Here is a 22,377-nt window from a genome sequence, read left to right as displayed (position 1 = left end):
CTTTTGTTCAAACAATTCAAGAGGAAAACAAAAACAAAACAAAACAACAACAACAACAAAAACCGAGGAGAGGGGCTTGGAGGTTCCAGTGAGTAAAGTTATATCACGTGACTATGAGGAACCAGGTTTGAATCACTAGTTCCCATGGGGGAAAGCTGGGTTTTGCTGTAGTATCTGAAAGCTCTGTACTTGGTGGGTGGGGACAGGCAGATTCCTGGGCATTAATGACCATCCAGTCTGAATGAAATGTCTGACTGAAATGGTAAACTTCATATTAGGGGAGACACCTTGTCTCAAAAAATTAAGTAGGACAGCAATAGGGGAAGACTCCTAATCTTGACTTCTGGCTTCTACAATTCTTTTTTTCATGGCCGAGGACACATAAAATCTTAAAAAGAAAGAAATCTGAGGAAACACTTGAACAAAAATCACAACCAAGAATGGAGAGTGGCCAGGGAGTTTGCAGCAAGTGACAAACCTCACCAGATACTGAGGAAGTGGAATTGAAATGTTGACAATGACATAAATACTGAGATGGTGAGACTTTTCTGGAAAGGTGATTGAATGGTGTGGCCATGTTGTGAAACCGTGTCTGTTAATTTCAAGTTAAACACACTCCAGTCTTTCTTTAAATTGTCACTTCTGAGAACTAAAAAAAAAGAATGAGAGCATATATCCATATTTAGACTTTTATAATAAAATTTTAAATGGCCTCATTGATAGAAACAAAAGACACCATGGGTTAAAAAAAGGAAATGAAGTTTTGAGGGAAGGGGTAGTAGGGAGCCTGGGGAGAAGGGAATGGGAGATTACTTGTTCAAAACACAATGCGCATGTATGAAATGCTGAATAAAAAATTAAAGGATAACAATTCTAAATGCCTATCAGTTAGATGTGGATGACCAGCCTGCTGCTGTAGCACAATGTGATAGTTCTTGTGAACATAGAAGAACTGAGAACTGATAACCGTGATATGATTACATTTCTAAAAGAATGTTAGTCAAAAAAGATTCAGATCAGAAACAATAGTTAGAATTCCAATGACATGAAATGATGAACTGGACAAAACTAATATATGAAGACTGAAATCAGCACTGGTGGGGAGTGACTGAAAGGAGGCAAGTGTAAGACAGATGGACCATGTAGGGTGTGGGAACGCACCATATATCGACGGGGTCTTGGTTCTATAGTAGATGCTGGTCAAAACCCATGGTATTATTTGCAGGCATTTCACTGCACATGAGTTTTACCCCCATTAAAATAGCATAAACTTTCAGGTACAAATTGAATAGGTTCCAGAGAGCTAGTCTACAACACAGAAGCTGTAGCTGATAATAACATGCTGTGTACTTGAAATTCACCAATGGTGTGAACTACACATGTTCTTAAGTCAAAACCAGCAACTGTTAGATGACAGGTGTATGAATTACAGAATTCACCACACAAGGGGTATTTATTTACTTTTTAAAATATTAAACAAGACTGCCAATATCAGTTAAATAACTATGAATATGAAAAAAAAGCCTGATTCTTAGGATAATGGAAAAATCATTATTGTGGTTTGGTTAGGATGAACCGAGTTTTCCAGAATAGCTTTTCTGAGATTACTGCATTTTGTCTTCAAGACACTGGTAAGTTAAACAGGCTAGCCTAAGAACGGAAGATGGCTTATGGCAAAGAAAGCGTGTGTGTGTGAAAGTCAGGGAGTGGAAAAAAGAGCTGCGTGCCAGGCAGAGTGCTAACAGATGGGCAAGTTTTGAAAGAGACTTCTTATCATTGCCCTTAGTAAGTTCAAATCAGAAGCATGGCCCACACTGGTGATCAGATGCCTACCGCTGCGTTTGACAGTCGGTATGGCGGGAATAGTGTGAAAGAAGAGAGAAGTAGGGCACATGAGGTAACGAGGTGGGAGGATGTGGAAGCCAAGACATGTGGGAGCTTGAGGGCAGTGTTACAGGCTTTGAATTTCATTCTGAGTGCAATGAAGCTCCGTTTATTCTGAGGGTTTCAAACAGACACACATCACGATCTGATTTACAATGCTAAAAGTCTGCCAAGGCTGGTTGTGGTGAGGAGTTAAGTAACTGGACAAATTGCACAGAATAGCTACTTGGAACAGTTCAAAGTGGAAGAGCTGGTCACTGGGAAAACTCTCAGGGAAGGTCTCATTTCACCCGGAACCAGTCATTCTGTCAACCCTGCATTCCTAACCAACCCTCAGATCGCTGCAGCGATGGCCTAGCACTGCAATGTTATCAGAGACCCTGGTCCAGGGCCGCTCAGCTACATCAGTCCCATGTTCCTGACTCCCCGAAACAGGAAAGAGAATATCACTTTTGGAAGTCACTAGGTTTCAGGGAATTTGTTAAGTGGCAATCACTCACTAGTACAAACATATCTTTCATTCAAATAAAGGATCCCTTAGGCATAAGGGATTCATGTTCTAGCTTTGTTTCACAGGTTCAGAAATCTGTCCCATAGCAGTCTAAACAATGATATATTCACTCTTGTTCCCAACCACCACAACAAAATCAAATATAAATAAAAATCTATATGTGAAAAGAGAAGAAGGAATTTGTATGTTGCAAAAGCAATAAACATCATTCTTATCCATTAGGAAAGATCTTTTTAAAATACAAATAGAATCTAATTGCTAGTGGGAATTTTAAAGAAATACAAATCATATTCATTTGAAACTTCTTGTGGCTCTATTTATGTATGTATGTGCCATCTACTAAAGACTCTCTATGGAGACATACACTAAACATTGAAGCCTCTTCTAGTCTGACACAGCACAGGGACATCTTGAACATTAATGAGTTATATTTCTATTTACATTTCCAATGTCAACACTAATCACTTCCTCTTTACATAACAGCTAAATCCTTAACTTTTGATTCAACCTACCAGCCTAGAATAAGTATACATATTGCAATGTACTCATTTTTTTTCTGAATTTCATACATATTCAACTTCCTGGTTAAGAACTGGTTTTAGCTCAATCCCATGTCATTCCAAAGGAATGACATTCAAAAACGAACTGACTTGCCATCCCAAAAGTTCAAAACCTGACTTTAATCTTCACATTCAAATGCATCTAGTTTTCTTTTTCGTTATAGTTTCCTTCCTGATTATAAGTCCTTAGGCTTGTCGTAGCAATGTTTGTGTTCTAATATACATAATAATATCCAAGATGGAGAAAATATATGATAATATTGAAAGGAGGGCTTGAGCTGTAGATGGGGCAACCGTGGGAAGAACAACATGCAGATTAACAGTGCTCTGCAGAAATCTCCCTTTTGTTTCTGATATTACATTTCTGTTTAAATTGTCAGCCAAGGGACTTCCTCTAATAAAAGACTTAATGTTTCCTGCTCCACTTTAGGAAGTTTTTCTTCTTCAAAGAAAGCAAGCTTTGTTGTCTCGCGTATTGGGCATTTGTTAAGTACTTTCAGCTTCTGTAACTTAAAAAATTGCCCTATTTGGTTCTGAGTGATTTGATTCAAGCTTTTGTATTTTATATACTGACAACCAATAGTCACTACAAGTGAAGGAATTCTGTGTTCAGGTATTGCTCTTTTTTTTTAATAAAAAAAGAATTCAAAGTGGTTTGCACCCTTTTCATCTCTGCAGAGGCCTTTTCTTATATTGTCATTGGTTCCCTGTTCCAGTTCTGCAGGCTTCTTGGGCTAACTCTTAAGTAGGTATTTCAGAACTTGAGGTCATATTTTTTCTTTTACATAAAAGCATCAGCCTAAATATAGGCTAGCCTTGACTTATACAGAAGTTCTTCTGCTTGCATGTACACTGATTTTTGAAAATTCTAGTTGCTTAAGGTTGGCAAACAACAACTCCAGATCAAACCTGTCCACTCTCCTTCCTTTGTGTAGTGTCTAAAGTGAGCTGCTTCAGTAGAGTTCAGTGCAAAAGCCAGCAAGACCTAGGATGTTCAAAAGCCGCCCAGTATCCTCCAGTCTGCCAATCTTGTATGTAAGTTTTGAACTATGTATGAACAGGGTGCTGACTGTCCAACTGTTCACATTTCAATCTCTAAGAGATATTTAGGGAAAACTTCAACAGCATATTGGCTCACTGAGAACTCTATTATAAGGCCTGGGGACAGTGGGAGAGTGCTTCCCTAGCCTGGGTTCAGTCTCCAACACTACAAGGGAAAACAGCCTTTATTGTGCCTGTTACTTCCAGGGACCTTCCAGTTGGTTTGTACTCATATCTGCTTTCTGTGACTTTATTTAGTAAACCAGCATTTTTGTGTATATTAGGGATTCTACTAGGCAGTTATACTTCAGCAGATCTTTGTCAATATTAGCTAAACTTCCGACCAGTTCATATCATGTCCCTAGAAAAAGGTTAAAAAATCATATAAATGCTTATTATTTTTACTGATTTTGTTGATTACATCGGAGAAAAACATAATTTTCACCCTCTTTATAAGATTCTCAGAGAGCCACTCAAGTTCTCATTTCTATTTCAGATAAAAAACCTGCTTTAACTCAAACATCCACCAGCAACATATGTTCTTTAAAGTATCTGCTAAGTCTTTAGAGCTTCCCTCAACTCCTTCATCTCATCACAGGATAACAGCAACATCATCAAAACATAACTGGGCTGCAGTTTTTTCCAAACAGGGCCTCCATTGTAGAAGTGGCTTCCTTCCATTTTGTTATTTTATGCCTCATTGACGGAGCCCTAAGTTCATCCATTCATGTGGCATCATTCATTTCCTGTCATCTATAAAATAATACTATTCTTGGGAGTTTTAAAGTCTAGGAAAAGGCAGCTTTGAGACTCAGAATGGCCAGCGTTTATCAGCAAATGATGTTAGAAAGGAAGGTGACGACTCTAAAAGCAGAGGGAAGGTACAGATTTCATGGCGCGTTGAAGGGGCAGTAGTATGAGAGCTCCACCATGGCATGCCTAAGGGGTGACAGAATAAGGTCAAGCAAAGGACAACAATGCTAGGGTGATGGTGGTTCCTATGACATGGGCTAGCCTCGAAATTCACTTCTTGCTGTCATGCCATTGATCCTGCTGGGGGCCTTAGCAGCCTCGAGGGAGACAATTGTTTTCATAATTCCTCCCAGAAGGACTACCTTTCTCATTCTCCCCAAAGCCTACTGACGTCCCAGAAGCAGTCCTGAGTGTGATGGTGTTCAACACACAAAGGTCTTCTCATGACCCTGTTAGACCACCAAAGAGCTTAAGCATGGAATGACCAAAATCAAACACCTGTTTTTCAATAAATGTAACAACATTCTCATGGAGAAATGGAAGACAAACTGCCTCAAATAAGAGGTAAGGAGCAGACCACAGACTGGCCGTGTAATCCAAAGGAGAGTTTTAGAGGACCTGGTCAACATGGGGGTTAAAAGAGAGAGAGCAGGGATTGCTTAAGGCAAGGAGTTTCTGCACTGCACCACTCCCTGTGGACCAATGGACAGGTCGTAATCGGGGTACACCTGACATTCTCAGCAGCTGTCCACGCACTGCCCTGACATCTGCTGAGTGAGTACTCCCGTTTTGGGCAATTTCTCTTAGTTTTGATGTTGGAATTAGGAACAGTCACTGAACATCCAAACTGGCTTTATTCTCTCTCAATTCATTTGTGACATCTCAACCATTTTAGTAACTCCTGTTTTTCAAACAATTCTATTTGCATCCATCGCCTTTGCTTGTCTTGAACCCATCCTTCATGTTGATATTGTATTTTCATGGTCTCTGAATTTTTCTGCAGGAAGTTGGGCATTTATTTTTTTATTTTATTCCTTGTGGTCTCAGTGGACTAAAAAGAAAGTCTCTGAAATCCCACTAAAGGACAAAACAGTTCTTCAGTGCCAGGTACCGGGGAAGTTAAGAATTGAACTAACCATTCGTTTCTCTAGTTTGATCAACGTTTCAAGGAATCCCTATGAATCCCAGAAGAGAAGGCAGAATACCTCAAAATAGACTCAAATGAATTATATAGAAGGATTACATTTAAATCCTTTTACAAACACCATAGCCAATCAACAAATTACATTTTAATAAATCTAAATAAGAGGCTTTTGCTTCAGCCATTAGATTCATATATATCTGAGAGATAATAAAGACACATTTGGGAAATTATTGGCAGGAGTTGTGTTACAGGAAAAGAATTTGAAATAGCTACACTTTGAAAGGTTATAAACATGATTCATGAGTTCTCAAGGAAAAGGTCCATTTTTGTTAGGTCTCTTTTTTGTTAGGGTCTCTTTGACTAAAACCTAGGAACTATATTTTTGTCACAGCTTACTGCCTACCCATTTGAGTTTGGAGAAAACAAGTCCTAAGAAAACACATCTTGATTAAATTATCTGATATACTATCCAGAGTAGGAAATGCTAATCCTTCATAAAACTAACTGTAGCTACTGACTCTATAGACCCAAGTGGTACGTTTATATAAATTCATTGTTTGTATCTATTATTTAATATACTATTGTATTTTTGTATTTGTCATTTTGTATTCATGTATGCATTTTCTCTCTTAGTGCCATATGACAAAATATCTGACATAGAATTGTTAAAGGGGAAAGACCCCTGGTTTTAAAGGTTTCAATCCACAGTCCTTGTTCTGACACAGGATATTCTGGCAGCAGGTACACATAATGAGGCTGTTAGCTTCCAGGCAGGACAGGAGGGGAGCATCAAATTAATACAATGGGTACTGTCCCCAACATAAAACCCCGGTGATCCATTTCCCTCATCTCATGCCTACCTTTCACAGTTTCAATACTTTCCAAAAGTCAATTCAAAGTGTAAACCAGTCAATAAATTGAAACACTAAGTCAAAGCTCTTATAATCTGATAATCTCTGGGAATGCACTCAAAACATAATCAGAGGTAATCCTAACAAATACCTAATCTCTTAGGTATTTTCAATCCTTTCAAGTTGGCACTTAAGATTAACCATCACAATTCGGTCATTTAATAAATATCTGTCGTGTTGAAATACCTGGACTATACAATGGCAATGGATTTAAGAATGGGTATAATGAAGTATAATGAAGTATTAACCGCAGAGGTAAATAGTGAGGCTGGAAACAGGTAAGACTGCACAAGATGGTAGGTAAGCACTGATAAACATGGATCCAAGTGTGGGAATATACATAGTATACATGCACTTGAGCTAGATCAGGTCTTTTGGAGCAATAGATGGCATTGAGATGGAGGAACAATGTTCTGGGATGAAGTACCGCATGAAGCAGTAAGTCATCAATTGACTTTGATGAGCCACAAGTGGTGTGGGACAATTGTTTATATTCTGTCAATTATATTTAAAATAAACGCTGATTGTTCAGTAGTCAGACAGGAAATACAGGCAGGACAACCAGACAGGAAGTAGAGACAGCTCAATGAGAACAGAATTCTGGGAAGAGGAAAGCCCATTCCTCTGCAGTCCTGTCCCATCCACAGAAGAAGCAAGATGTGATTGCTTCGCTGAATAAGGTACCAAGCCATGTGGCTAGCATAAATAAGAATAATGGCTAATATAATATATAAGAGTTAATAAGAAGCATGAGCTAATGGGCCAATCAGTTTATAACTAATGTAGACCTCTGTGTGATTTCTTTGGGACTTAGGGACTGTGGGAACTGGGCAGTACAGAAACCCTGACAACACACAAGCAGTGTGGTGTTGCAGGTGTGATGAAATAAAACCCAGTAAAACAGAATGAGGATAGAGCATCAGTAGAATGTTTAAGATCAATGTTTTCCCCAGTTTTGTAAGTTGTAGAACTCTTAAGTAAAATTTATTTCTGAATCCAAGTACATTAATGAAGAAAAAGTAGTGAATACAAAGATGATTAAAACATGCTCCAGTCCTTTCATGTGTTCACAATTTGAAAAATAACTTGCATAGACAATACATATGTGCATGTATCAGATGTGAATTCTAGTTTGTCAGTTGAGCTGCAGAACAAATTGGGTTTAATGATGCTAGATGCAGCAATTGTTCCTGACAGAGACAGGACTGAGTTTGAGAACTGAGAGGTCAACAGGCATAGGGAGATGACATATTGGTCTTGTATGGGGTGGGTAGAGATATTAAGGGTAATTCCCAAAGTTCTGGCATATAAAATTGGTTAGAGACTACAAAAAAAGACATTCATTTAAAAACTGTGCTGAGTTGGAATGAGGACCCAAACAGTGATGCTAATACAGAGTAGGAAATTGTGCAAGAGGAAATCTGGGCTCAAAAGTAAGCAGAATCAGATGATCATCACTACAGGAACCCAGCATTGTCACCACTATGATCACAGCAGACATCCAAGGAATGCTTACCAAGCGCTGGACTCTGGGTTCAAAACAACACAGGACTATCTTAGGTAGCCTTGACAAGAAACTAATGTGTCGGTCTGTGTATCGTGTTTCAGGTCATGGAACTAGAAGTGGAACATTTAGGATATTAAGACTTTCCTTCTCAAGACATTCTTAACCATCTGCCGCTGAGTGAGAGACTGATCCCTCCCAGAACAGGATGCAGAAAAATGGAACCCCAAGGCAGGAATTCTGATTTTATGGCCTTGGGTGGGTACAGAATGGAAGCCGAGAGAAGCATATTCAGCATCCCTTCTCTGAAGCTGGCGTCCAAATGAGTGTGTGACTAAGCTTTGTCTATGGGCAAAGAATGTCTTAGGCAAATTAGCAGAAGCAGAAAGAGGGCTTGACACAATTTAAGATATCCAAATGCTGCAGAATTTCATTTTTAAAAGGTTCAAATCTGATCAAAGAAAAACATCTTCCCTTGACTATAATCTTCTAATTAGGTCCATCCTTATTAAATGTCCCATTAAAAACTACAGAATTAAAACGTGTCAAGTGGACTGGAGAGATGGCTAAAGTTGCTTGCTAAAAACAAGGCTAAATCACATTTCAGTTTAGAAAACCAAAATAAACAAAGAGAAGCAACTTTGTGGAGTATGTGATTTTTTTTTAAAAGTGCTCTAAGCCAGATATTCTCTGTACCTTTTACAGTTTTTTTTTAGTTAAAATACATAGCCAATTATACAATCCAATGCTATATAGTATAAACACCCATGAGATCAAACTGTCTAAATATTGATAAAATCATGCATAGCAAATAGTTTAGCAGTTTCTATTTCCCAGTTGATGGTGACTTTTGATTGAATACTAGTCTTTTAAGACTAAAGTTAGTGTTTAATTTTTCCCTCATTTTTGAGTATTTTTCGAAACTTTAATCTTTAACCTTAAGCATTTTTAAGGCTTAAGGTTATTTGCTCATTCTTCGGTATTTTTCATATGATGCAATACTAGTTAGTTTAATCTTTAATCATGTAGGGGTCCACTAATGTGCAAGTCATAAGGATCAACTGGCATTGTTTCAGAAAGTCCACACTTCAAAGGAGGCAGCTCCATGTCCTTCTTACCTAGTTTTATCTGCACATAATTAACATAAAACTCACTATCTAAGACAATGCAAAAGTTTGGCCTCAACTGAGAGATTAGCATTTGGCTAACTGTTGTACAGTGATGAATTTCCTTTCATGAAAATACGGATAATTCATTATATATGGGTTGACTAAATACCGTTAGTCATTTCTTCCTTTTGATTTTTGTTTTTGAGACAAGATCTAAGAATCCATGGCTGTCCTGGAGCTCACTAAATACAACAGGCTGGCCTCTAACTCACAGCAATTCCCCTTCCTTCTGACTTCTGAGTGCTGGAATTAAAGGTGTGAGCCACCGTGTTCTGTTTATTTATATCCTTTGAATGAATTATATTTAATTTTCCACTCATACATGCATTCTGAACCTGTTAGAGAAAGGGTCACAAGTTTATGCCTAATCATTCTGTACTAGACATTGGATTAGGTACTTTTCTGATTGAGTCTTGGTGACTAAAGGTCACAGAATTCTGTTACAGAATGTGCTATGCCAATTTCAGAGAATATTTCCATACAGGTCATGGGCAAAGTATCAAAATATAAAAGACCTGCGTTCTGCCTGAGTCTCCAGAACATGTTTTGTTCCTGATTTGTTAACAAGGATTATTCTACTCACTCTGGGTGTGTGATATTTTATTTTAACACAGTAGTAAGGTTAAGATGCTAACACTGAGCTATCTTCAAATACACTCAACTTCTTGTTTGCTTATCATTACATAACTACCATGGTAGTCAACAAAAATAATTTTGTCCAACTTTGCTTCATTCTCTTGAGTTCTGTGGAATCTTGGAATGATGAAGCACATCACACACTTTTGCAACAAAACAAAAATATTTGGGGAAATTTTGGTGAACAAGTAAACTATTTTCTGAGTTTATCTGTATCTGAAACATTCATTGCTTACTGCAAAGTAACAGACAACATCAAAAATAATCTATTAAAACTACAGAATTACACAGGCCTTTTTATGATATAAACTCATGGCCAGTCAATCTGACTGAAACATGAATATCCTGGTTGAGGTTTTTAAATGTATAAAGAGATCAAAGGGCCAAGATACTTTATGAGAAAAGCTCAAAATACAATGAAGCAAGTTATAATTAAATTTTACAATAGCGTTTTAAGAGGAGATAAGATAGTACCTTTGGTTCCTTATTTTACTGCCAGCTGTTGAATCTCTAGTTTAAATATTGAGTGTACTCATCTTTTAAACAGTGGATTATTTTGGATTGTTTCTACTCCAATTCAAAAGCAAGCGGAGAGCACAGCGTGCTAATCAGGTCAATTATATTTCAACAGAGAGTCGGGAGAAACTACACTTCAACCCTTCAGCACGGTGCTGGACAGCAGCAGGAAATGCCAGTTTTCACACAAAGTAGACAAGATAGTAGTACCAGATAATTTGCTCATCAAGATTCTTTCTCCTACGTTTCCTTTTTTTTTTCAAATGGGGAATATTTAAGCCCTAGTCAAAACTTATCAGAAAAGTCAAACATAGGAATCAGACCAATTACAAATCATCTATAGCAGCAAAGAAGTCCTACAGATAACCCCAAAACAAATAAGACCCATTTGGCTACTAGTCACTATTTTTAAATTTTCTTTCCTTTGAGTTTATATAGGTTATATTTATATAAAAAATACACATTTTTGCCGTGTTGTATGGCAACAACGTCACATACCAAAACACTTATAAAATCAAGTATGTTCAATTTAATTAGACCCAAAACATGTATCAGATACATAATTGTTCCCCCTAGGAAATCTGATATTGTTTCGAATGATTTAGAATAAAATTTCATTTTTTTCCATTTTTAATCTCCTTATAATTCTAATATTAATAGCTCTAAGCTTGTAAGAACATCAATGCAGAACCAATAACACAAAATTAATGTAGAATAAGAGAAAAACCATATGATCATCACCACCTACTAGCCACTCCTCCCCACAAGCATCAATAACTAGCAACAAAAATTAGCATCGTCAATCTGGAACAAGCCCACTATGGTTCCAACACCACATGAAACCCATTCTGTAGCTAGTTTCCTGGGGAGAAACCATACCATAGAAAACTTTTCTTTAGTTTTTAATAAGCACACATCAGCCATTTCGCACAATCAGAAATGAAAAGGAAAGCAAGGCTTGTCTTATCTTGCCTCTGACATTCAAAATATTTGAAAGCACCAAGAAAAGATACTATTTTTAAAATGAGGACACAAAAACCTTGAAAAGGCTAAAATGGACATGTAAGGAGAATATTTTGTTCATTTGTTTTTGAACATTCTAGCTTCTGGATATTGCTAACATTTGGATCTACACAATCACAATATGGTTGTCATTAGCCATGTGTTACCATTGAAAAATACAGATGTAGCTAGTTCAAATGAGTACTAAATTTAAGTACTAAAATATACTCCAGACTATGAAGACTTGAGGTGACAAAATATTCTACTAATAATTTTATATTAATTACATTGTTAAATAGTAATGTTATAGGTATAGTGAGTTAAATATGACATCTTTCAATGATTTCAATTGTTCATTTTCACTTTCAAAATTTAGTCAGTAAAAATGTAAGTTATGGATGTGGTTAGATTTGTATTTCTATAGGTGAGGCAAGATGTAGGTCAGAACCTTAATAATAAATTTCTTAATAAACATTATAGAAAGATCTATTCTACTAGTTGCACTAGTAACTTCTTGTTACATCATATGAAATAGTTTTTAAAAGCATATATCCTACTGAACATAAATGTTCTCCACAGTGCAATGAGAGGCAGAACCCTAGAATTTAGGATGTAAAAAGTAATGGGAAGTAAGCATTTTATATGAAAACCTTCAAAGTGGGCTCAATCTCAAATAGATTCTGGTTTGATTTGTTTTTCCTGGTTCCTGGACTCTGGGAAGCACTTCTTTTGCATGGGGAAGTTCAAAAACAGTCAGTTAATGAACTGAGACTAGGGACTAAGTGAGCAAAGAATATCTGCTCCACACACAGGGAGGATGCAAAGAGGAGGAAAGGATGGTAACAGACTTCACACCACCCTCTTCCTTCTCTCTGCTTCCTTTGCCTTCACGTCTTCCAACAATCCTTTCCTTCTAATCTGAGATGTATGTTCAGCTTCATCTTTTCAACTCAGGTACTTTTGTGCCTTCTTCCTTCTTTCCTATTCTAATTGGTCTCTTGTTCGCTGCTGGTCTTCCTTTCTGGCTCTCTTATCTCCATTCTCTTATTGATTTCTTCTAAGAAGTTACATTACTTATTCCTAACAAGGCCACGTACTAGATTTTAATAAATTTCCTTTTCTTTTATCTCTTTGTGAAGAAAAAGAGAAAAGAAACGTATTAAAAACTCAAGAACATGGAACTAGTTTTTATTTTCTAGGCTAACGGGTTGTTTTGGTTTGTCTTAAGGATTAGCACCTTACCCTTGGGTTTTTCTGGTCTGGAGCAATGTGGTTCAAGGAGAAAGGTATACTTCCGTGGCCCTATTCAGACTCAGAATAGATTCCTTGGGTAGGAATTATGAATCTTAGGGTTGTAAGGAGTAGGGTAACCAGACATAGTCTGGTTATAAAAGCTTCTAAAAAGAAGTATTGGAGTGTTTAACTTTAACTATTGGTTTTGGTGTTTGCAATAAGATTTTTTTTAATTACTTCTAAGACAATGAGGCCTGGGTAAATTAACTTGTGGCTGGGTTTCCGGCAGAACAGTTCACTACAGATAGTCATATGGAAGAAAATAAGGACATTCAACCAATATACACTTGTCAATTCCCAAAGCTAGGACATATAGTTCCACTCTGACAAAAAAGTAGTTATAAGCTTAAATAGCTACAATTTTGCTTAGGTATCACAATGCTTTCAGCAAAGAAAATTTCCCAAAGGGCTAGACATAGTTGTAGATGCTGTGACTACTGTATCTTCACTATTTTGGAGGTAGATTTTCAGGGATGCTATGATTATAATTCATTGATACAGTCATTTTAGTAATTGGTATGTGAATAAATTAGACCTAAACACAGACATTATGTTGAATTCAATTTGAATGCTACACAATTGGGACAATAAATAAAAGATATTGGTTGTTGGTGTCTCAATGCTTTCAAGACTTACAGCTTTGATGTCACGTTAAACACATTTTCTGAGTATGATACAGTCTACAGCACTAAATAATTGTAAGCCAACCAAAGATTGATTGTTGACTGTAATAGGCTGTATTTAGTTATTCATTTATTCAGAAACTAAAGGGATAATTAAAATCACGTATTTCAATAGTTACTCGGAATAAATACTTAGACAAATCAGTAACCAACTATATGCTGAAACTAATGCACACATAGAATCGGAGGCATTAGCAATCATACCTTATTGTGCGTCTGGGTCTGTCCAACGAGTATGAGAATATTGGATGAGATGATAGACAGGCAGAAGTTAATTAAAATTATGGACCTCTCAGAGCGGATGTACCTGGTGAGAGAGAGAAAGAAACTTGACAAATTTTATGTCATATAATTAGTGGAATTAACTCAAAAAAGGAATTTGACCCCAGGTTTCATATAGAGATATGGAAAACCATTTTTCATATATATTTCCTTAGGTACCCAATTTCAGAGTACATGGCATGTGCAAGAAACCTTTAGAGTTATTTTTTCTGTGATGTGTCATAATTGAGAGAACCTAACTTGTACATACATGAGAACAATGCTTTCTTTTGTCCTAGTGAATGTAATTTCTTAGAATTACATTAACCATTAGAATCTCTTTCTTACATATGCACATACATATTTATAATATCTATATCAACCAAGAGAAACACTGAGGTTCAACAGTAAAACCCCACCCAGATTTTGAAACAACTCTCCTATATACTAGAAGGATGCATTACTTTTTGTGAAGCCATGGACATCAGCAGCTACTCAAGCATTTTTATGTAGCTAGGCTGTTTCTTATGTCCTTGAATGTCTCTTTCAAGAAAAAGAAGTAGCAGAAGTCTTTATAGATAAAAATGATCTCAAGCGATCATTTACCATTAGACTGGAATACTCTTGGTGACAGCCATATTTTACACTTAGGAAGAATATATATGTATGTATGTATGTATATATATATATCTGTTATATGATTTAAAGTGCACTAAGAATGTAAGTAACAGCAAAAGCTGTTCAGAATCAAAGGTTCCACCAGCTGTTTACCCTGAAAGGGCAGCAGTTATTTTGCTTAACTGTACCCTAGGATTGCCACTAAGTACCAATACTGTAAAAGAATCCTGTACACGATGTGTGTCTTGGTCTGTTATATTTGTATTATAACAGGGGACCTCATTCCATAGCTGGTATAGGATTTTCTATGCAATGATAGATAGACAAACCAAAGATCTGGAGGAACTTTATGAAAGTTATAATCTCACAACGTTCTTTCCATTTTCTCACTTTATCTTTCAAGAGTGTGTAGGCAGCAGTCACACACTAAGGAAATTAAAGCAAAGTAAAAGCAACACCAAGCCAAGAGGTGGTGGCGCACACCTTTAATCCCAACCCTTGGGAGGCAGAGACAAACCGATCTCTGTGAGTTTCAGACCAGCCTGGTCTACAGAGCGAGTTCCAGGACAGGCTCCAAAGCTACAAAGAAACCCTGTCTTGAAAAGAACAAAAACAAAACAAAACAAACAAGCAAAAAACAAAAAACAAACCACCAAAACACAAAAAGTAGGTTTCATAATGTAAGAGAAATTTTCTTCACAAATTGGACTAATCTAGGTTGATAGCACAAAATAGGCTTCAAGAGTTGTTGACTATTGCTCCTGCATTCTGAATATCTAAACATATGACAAATCATACACTGGGCTGCTAAAGGTAGCAACAAATATTCTCTTGTTCTTTTTTTTTTTTGTGGATGAAGGCTATAAATCTTTTCTGATGTTAATGGCTTCCATGATGATACAAACACACATCTTGACACCATCAAAAGGATTTCAGTGACATTTTCTGTTTATAAACAGAAGAACAAAACAAAACCCAGACTGATAAATATAAAAGACCAACTGGCTGCCCCAAATGCTATTGAGATGCTTCCTTTTCTTAATAATACCTAGTCATATTATTGCCTTAAATTCTGTTAAGAATTGTTACTACTTTACACGTTCTCATATGACATTTTATATTTTAAAGAAAATTTGTGAATTTGTGAAAATTGTGTCAATAAGTTGACCGAGAGAACAAGTTGGATTGCCTTTTGATGTAACAGTGTATTCTAGCTAGTTGTATAGCTAGAGGGAGAGAATATAGCTTAATGTATTATTATTATTATTATTATCATCATTATTATTATGACTGAGAGGATGTGCTGGATTGCTTTTTGATGCAACAGTGTGTCTTAACTAGATGTATGGCTAGACGAAGAGAAAAGAGCTTAATGTATTATTATTGTTAAATTATCAACATAATCATGATAACCAAAAGTGTTAATGGCAAAGAAAGTGATATCTCCGAGAACTGAAATCAAGCGGATCACAAATGCAAGGCAGGCACTGCCACTAAGCCACACTTTCAGCCTTCTTAGTTGTTAAGAAACATCTGGAAACCAGCCTGGTCTAAAAGAGCTAGTTCCAGGAAAGGCACTAAAAAAACTACCGAGAAACCCTGTCTAGAAAATCCAAAAAAAAAAAAAAAANGAAAGAAAGAAAAAGGAAAAAAAAAAGAAACATCTGGAAAGCACTACATGGAGCAACTCCAAGTTTCAAACCAGCATATCAACTGGTAATTTGCTTGATACTTCATTTTAGAAATCACTAGAAAAAATTAACCCTAAATATTTTTATTAGAGAAAAAGGTAGGAAGATTCCCAGCACTCTTTCAGCTGAATCAAAATGTTTTAGGGACTATGTACTTGTTGGTGTTTATAAAGCACTTTGAAGGGATCTTGCTCCAAGATCCATTGAGAAACTCATGAGTCTTCACACTTCTTTCAAGAAGTAATTATTATTTCAATTTTCCAATGGATAAATGATAAAGTGATGACCACTTAAGTCTTAGCAATCCAGATTTGTGCGGTTGCTTGGTACTCTTTTCTGTAATTCTCAACATCAGTCTAGATTTTGATAGACACTTTGATGATTTTCAGAAATTCCTAGAATTTCGTTGTAGTAAGTGACTGTTCTGTCTTTTCTGAATTTTAGAAAAATTCAGATCAATCAACAAATATATCATATACTGATTTTGGCCATTCGTGTGTGTGTGTGTGTGTGTGTGTGTGTGTGTGTGTGTGTGTGAAGAGAAAGAGGGGGAGGGGCATGACAGAAGGTAGAATTGACACATAAACAGAAACTGCTGAAAACTGAATTTACTTCTAGACTCCAGTGGGGTAAGAATTATAATGTTATTATGATTACCTAATATCTTAGCCAATTGCTTCATGTTTTTAAAAAAGGCATTGTCCTTCACTCATGGAAAGTTGGATTCTTCAAGCCTGTCAGTTTGTTTTTACAGCACAACAGCCTGATTGAGTTTTGAACATACAATTTTGTTATCAACAATGTCATCCCAATAGCAGGCATCTTTCAAATTTCCTTTTTCACCATTATGTCAGTGTTTCTCTGCTGTACCATAATATTGCAGTGATGAAGAACTTCTGTTATTTACCCAGGCCTGAATGTATACACACTCTATTTTTTCACAAAGCATAAAAAATCCTAATGTCTTTGACTATTTAAATATCTTTCACAATTAATTCTTTCTTTCGAGAGAGTGAAAGCCACAATGGACAGAAATGTTTTATTTAAATATCAATATTAATCTAAATAAATATCCCATATTAAATAGTAATTGATTTTTAATTTTTCAAATAATTGTGTAAAACCCTAAGAAAACATAAAAGGCTTTGAGGTAGGCACATCAACTTTTGCAATTTTAAATATATCAAATAGTCGGGAAACAATAGATAATTATCTGCATACTAATGTAATACTGCATTTTAGACCACCTTAGCAATGACAATGGTTATAACGCCTTTAACTGTTAAAATTATAAAATCCACTTAAAAGTTTGGTCATATGGTACATACATATACGTTGTCAATACCTGAGTAGACACACCAAACCTCATAGGCCCAATTCTTACTAGCATCCTAAACAATTACCTAGCAATTACCCAGAAAAAAATATTAAATTTCAACAGACTATGAAATAGATGCAATTTAAAATATGAGAGAAAATTTCCCAATAATTCCCTTTCCTATTTCTATGATATCTTTTCATCAAACTTGCTCAAAATCTGACTCACACCAAACACTAAAGTATGTGACCTTTTGTAGAGAACATCGGGATTTTCTTAATGCTTTTAACATCAGAGCAGTCTTTACTCATTGTGCAGGACATACTGAAATCATGTCTGGCACTTGAGAACTTGACATCCTATTCCTGCAGAGAGAACTTTGACTGTACAAACAGCAACGGGTATAAACAGTATATCACAGAGAAGGAACTTGAAACATATGAGAGTTGTGCTTACATGTGAGGAACTTGTTGAAATCTACCATCATATCAGCTGGAAGAAAAGTAGGCATGTGTGTTCCATTTATCTATTCTTACCACAGACAAATAAAGGGAATAAAGTTAGCTAATATGTTTCCTGTGTTCCAGTTCAATTACAGAAGTTCTAATTCTGTTACAAAAATGCTGCTTTCAATATGTGACGAAGACTTTAACACACTGAAACCGAGTTCTCCATCTCGAGTCTACTCATTCATTACATACCTCCATAGCGCTGCATAGACAACTGCCAAGGTGATCAAGGCCAGGCAGGAGAGGCCACTGCCTACTATGAGAGTTACTGAAGGGGTCCCAGAAGATTCCATGACCTGTAAGTTAAGGGGGAAAAAAGAAAAGAAAGAGAAATTTGACATGAATAAAAATAAATTCTAAACTCGGAGATACTAAGCTATCACTCAAGAATAGCATAAATAGTTGTTATAGTTACCAGATAATTAACCACAGAACACTCGGTTTACACATCCTCAAGCTCCAAAATGACTAAGTCTAGCTCCCCTTTCTCTCACACTGTGAAGTAATGAAGTCTTCAGAGTTTAAAATGTTTAATTACAGCCCCATTTTTTACTTAAAGTTTTCGCAAGGACCCCAAACTACAACTGAATCATCATTCACAGGTGAAATTTCCTTTGAGTGAAATTGGAAGCAGCAGGTTTTTGCTGTGCCCCTCACCCCAACTAAGTACAGGTTAATCATTTCACCATATGATTCTCGGTACGATTTGCCTTGCTACTCCTATTTACAAATCACGATGGTACACAGTTACTGAAAACCTGAAACTTTCTGACTTTTGACAACTTTGTTCTGAGTCAAGTATTCCCACATTAATTTTTACTTGCTTGGCTTTCAAGAATAAGAAGAAAATGGAATGCTGTACTTAGGATCTTCACAGATATTTTTCTTATGAACAAAGTATGTGGAGATAATTTCCATAGTGCCAGTATCAGTCCCTAAAACCATGACCTTGAAAAATAAGCTTATAGCTTTTAAAATCTTTTATATACATAGTACAAACATCCACTGATCCAAATGGCTTCTTTTCTTAGACAGTAACATGTCCATAACTAATGAAGTCAGCTGTTTTTCATAAATTTTTATATTAGAAGTTAAGTTTGAAGCAATACACTAAGTGTGCCACAAAATCTCTATCAAATTATTAGGTATATTAATCATTAAAACAAGTAAAAGGAGTGATGTCTAGGCCAAATTTAGGCAGGAATCGTATTTTATCAGATCATTTATTTGTTATTATTTCAATTTTCTGTAAAATTTTCTCAAAATACATTTGGTAAAACATCATTTTTCTTTTGGACGGTTCTGTACAGCTCTCTCTGTCAGAAACTATTTCTTTTTCCTTTTGCAAAAATCTACATGCTTTTAAGGAATGCTTTTACAGTTCCAAACAACCACGTCTCCATGAAAACTTAATTTGATTTAAAAATACACATGTATCCAAGGACACCCTCAGAAAACCTGTACTGAAAATGTCCAATGCAGATATGCAATGTGTTCAGCTGTAGTGTCTGGGGTCTTCCTTCTACTCCTAACAGCATTGTCACAAATTCTCCCAGAACAGCCCTCCAGCTTTAAAATAAACGTTGAGTTGGCAATTATTTTTTATATGAAAGTTTGCAGAATACTAGTGATATCAGAGTACATCTTCAATGCTAGACTGCAGAAATACCAAGTTATGAGACATAGAATTGAGTAGAATTTAGTTATCGCACACCAACTAGAATTCATTCCTCCAAGCTACTGTAGCTGAGGAGAAGAACCCGATTTTGCCACCCTGCAACAATTTTCTATTTCCCCCTTTGAAATGCAGTCCCCTGGAGAAACACTCGCCACAATGTCCCTGCCTTTGCATTAAAGCCGTGTTTTCCCTTTGTTACTTACTATTTCTCTAGGTTGCTGAGCCAAAATGGCGAAGGTAGAGAGCCGATCACATAAGCATTTCGTATGGGATGCATCGGTAAGCACAGTTTTACATCCCTGGGTGGACCACGTTCCCAAAGACTCGTTCCTGCAAAGGGGGTGGAGGGGAGATCGGGATAAATACGCCTGACAGCCAAGTCCGTAAAGAAGAAAATGCAGTTTAATTGAGAGAATCGCCTACTGTAATTCCCGTACAGGAAAAAAAAAATCTACTTGTTGTTGAACAGGACGTAATTTAGATGCATCTCCAGTAATGCAAAGCCAGAGTGGGAAAAAAGCAAGCAGGCGGTGGTGCGGCGTGCAGGGAGCTGTCCAGCGCCGGAGGTGCTGAAATCAGGACTAGCTCTGTCCAGCCCTCTGAGAGGAACGGCGGCGGCAGCAGCGGCACCAGCAGCCGCTGAGCGTTGGCAGACACTTGCTATGTTCATCGGATCGTTTCAAACACTCAGAGTGTAAAGAGGCTTTTCATATTTTCATACCAGCTCTGATTCCAGGCCCGTGGTTTGGACCGTGAATGCTGTCTTTTAAAATGCGGATTTCTCTAAAAAGCCTGCCTAAAAGGTTACATTGCTTGGGTTGGGTGATAGGATCTTCTCCGCTGCTGGAAGGGGATTTTTCTTCCCTTTAGAATTAGCTGCTGTGAAAATTTCACCCTGGAAACGGGAAGAAGCATCAGCTGGTTCCGACTCTCACTGCCTTTGCCTGGTATCCAGGGGAGGGGTGGGTTTCAGATGTAAGCTTCCCACTCCACGTTTCACTTAATCCCATGCTCCTCTAAAGCCCTTAAGATTTCTTCCCCTCAGGACTCTTTGTCCGGGAGAAGAGGCATTCGGCTAAAACCAAGTCCACTGAATATTTAGAAAAAAACCCACCCCAAAGTCCAGCAGGATGGGGGAGGGGGCCTGGTTCAGTTTTCTCTTTGGTGTAGCCATTTAAAATGCTAAAGCATATGGTTTCTTTCCCACCCCAGCAGAACAATAAAAATGGTATCAACCTACGTCTTGTTAGTAGAGCTGGTGGCTATGGGGGAGAGCCCTGTCACCCCCTGCTGAACTACTCTATAGAAAGAGAGAAAAGGTGGGGGGGGGAGGGAGCTTCAAGGCTCAACCAATCAACTTTATTATCATTACACGTGCGCTGGATAGAATGCACCAATTGTCACCTCCCCTCCCCCAGGCATGGAAACTCTCCAGCGAGGAAACCTGTATGTATGAGTGTATTTAGAATTTAAGTCAAGTTACTATTTGTGTTAAAAATGACTCCAAAACTTGAAGGGGGAAAATAAACAACCACATGGCTTAGTGTTAGTTTCTAGGTACTGTTGGTTTTGCCTTTTGCATTTCTTAATGCCTGAGGCCACTGGGTTAAATGCACAGATAGTGTGTTTGAGATCAGCGATGGTTTCTCTCTGTCACTTAGATGTCCCACTTAAGCTACAGAGTACAGTTTACACTGTCCCTTTTTGGTGTCTATAGTGTTGCCTTTTTTGATATTTGTGGGACGATATCAAGAAGGAACAGACTATAGTTGAGAACCATTAGGTAACAATTATGACCAATTTTAATAGAAAATTTCAGAATGTTGGTCACTTCAAATTTTTGTATATCTTCCATGATATCTCTCTATGCCAAATTAAAATTTAAAACTAAACGTAGTTTTACTTCTAGTATAACTGTTTCAAAGTATAATTCTAAATAATCATAGGCATGTAGTAAACAATTTATTTCATTAGTTGTACTCTCTTACTCTGTGTGTGTGTGTGTAACAATCAATCAAGGCCAAAATGAAAAACATTTATCTCAACTGGTCAAAGTTTAAAGAAGAAGATACCCTTAAGAAGCTGACATGTTTTAAAATGCTACAACTGTGTTATTAGCTCTGGAAGGCAGGTTGACTTCAATGAAATAACTGTCCTCTCAAGATGGAGTCTAGCACTTATGACTTCCACATGATGAATTTATGTCCAAGAAATGAACCCAATATCTTAAAGGAAAAGAACTTTACTGCAACCAAGACCTCAAAGGAGACAAAGTTACATATTTATGTGCATGTAACGAGAGTTCATTACTCAAGAAATTAACATCATTGTACTCTGACTGTCAAATGCAAAGTTTGGATTCAATACAAAGTTGCTAGTCTCCAAAGATCATGTAAAATTTACAAGACATCTTTAGAAAAATGTGCCCATTTGCTTTACTCTGTACAGTGATTGCATGGCCAACCTTCACTAGCCCCAGGCAACTGATTCCTAAGTGAGAATCCTTGACTCTTCCCTGTGCTCCTCCTCAACATGCCCCATGCCTTTTTCATGTGTATCCTCTTGAGACTTTATCACCTTTAGCCTTCCTCTAAAGTAACACCCCTGTAATGATTTTATCTTATGCACAATAATGTATGAACTACTAAATACGGTTTAAAATGCTTTTCCTGATTTAAAAGAAAATACAAAACAT

The 22,377-nt window shown here is 36.9% G+C and overlaps 1 protein-coding gene across 1 annotated transcript in view; it reads right to left on the bottom strand.

Annotated features, from left to right (window-relative positions):
- The window catches only part of Adgrb3 (adhesion G protein-coupled receptor B3), a 709,539-nt gene that overhangs the window by 136,977 nt on the left and 550,185 nt on the right, over positions 1-22,377 (bottom strand). The window contains exons 16-18 of the mRNA XM_050134810.1: positions 19,886-20,012; positions 18,197-18,300; positions 13,812-13,914 (exon numbers count right to left, since the gene is read on the bottom strand). Coding sequence (XP_049990767.1) covers positions 13,812-13,914; positions 18,197-18,300; positions 19,886-20,012 — 334 coding nt within the window. The remainder of the gene's footprint in view (positions 1-13,811; positions 13,915-18,196; positions 18,301-19,885; positions 20,013-22,377) is intronic.

Source organism: Alexandromys fortis, unplaced genomic scaffold, assembly GCF_014885135.2.
Source record: "Alexandromys fortis isolate MF-2015 unplaced genomic scaffold, M_Fortis_MF-2015_v1.1 scaffold_20, whole genome shotgun sequence".
Lineage (NCBI taxonomy): Eukaryota > Metazoa > Chordata > Mammalia > Rodentia > Cricetidae > Alexandromys > Alexandromys fortis.
This window is presented reverse-complemented; position numbering and strand designations above follow the sequence as displayed.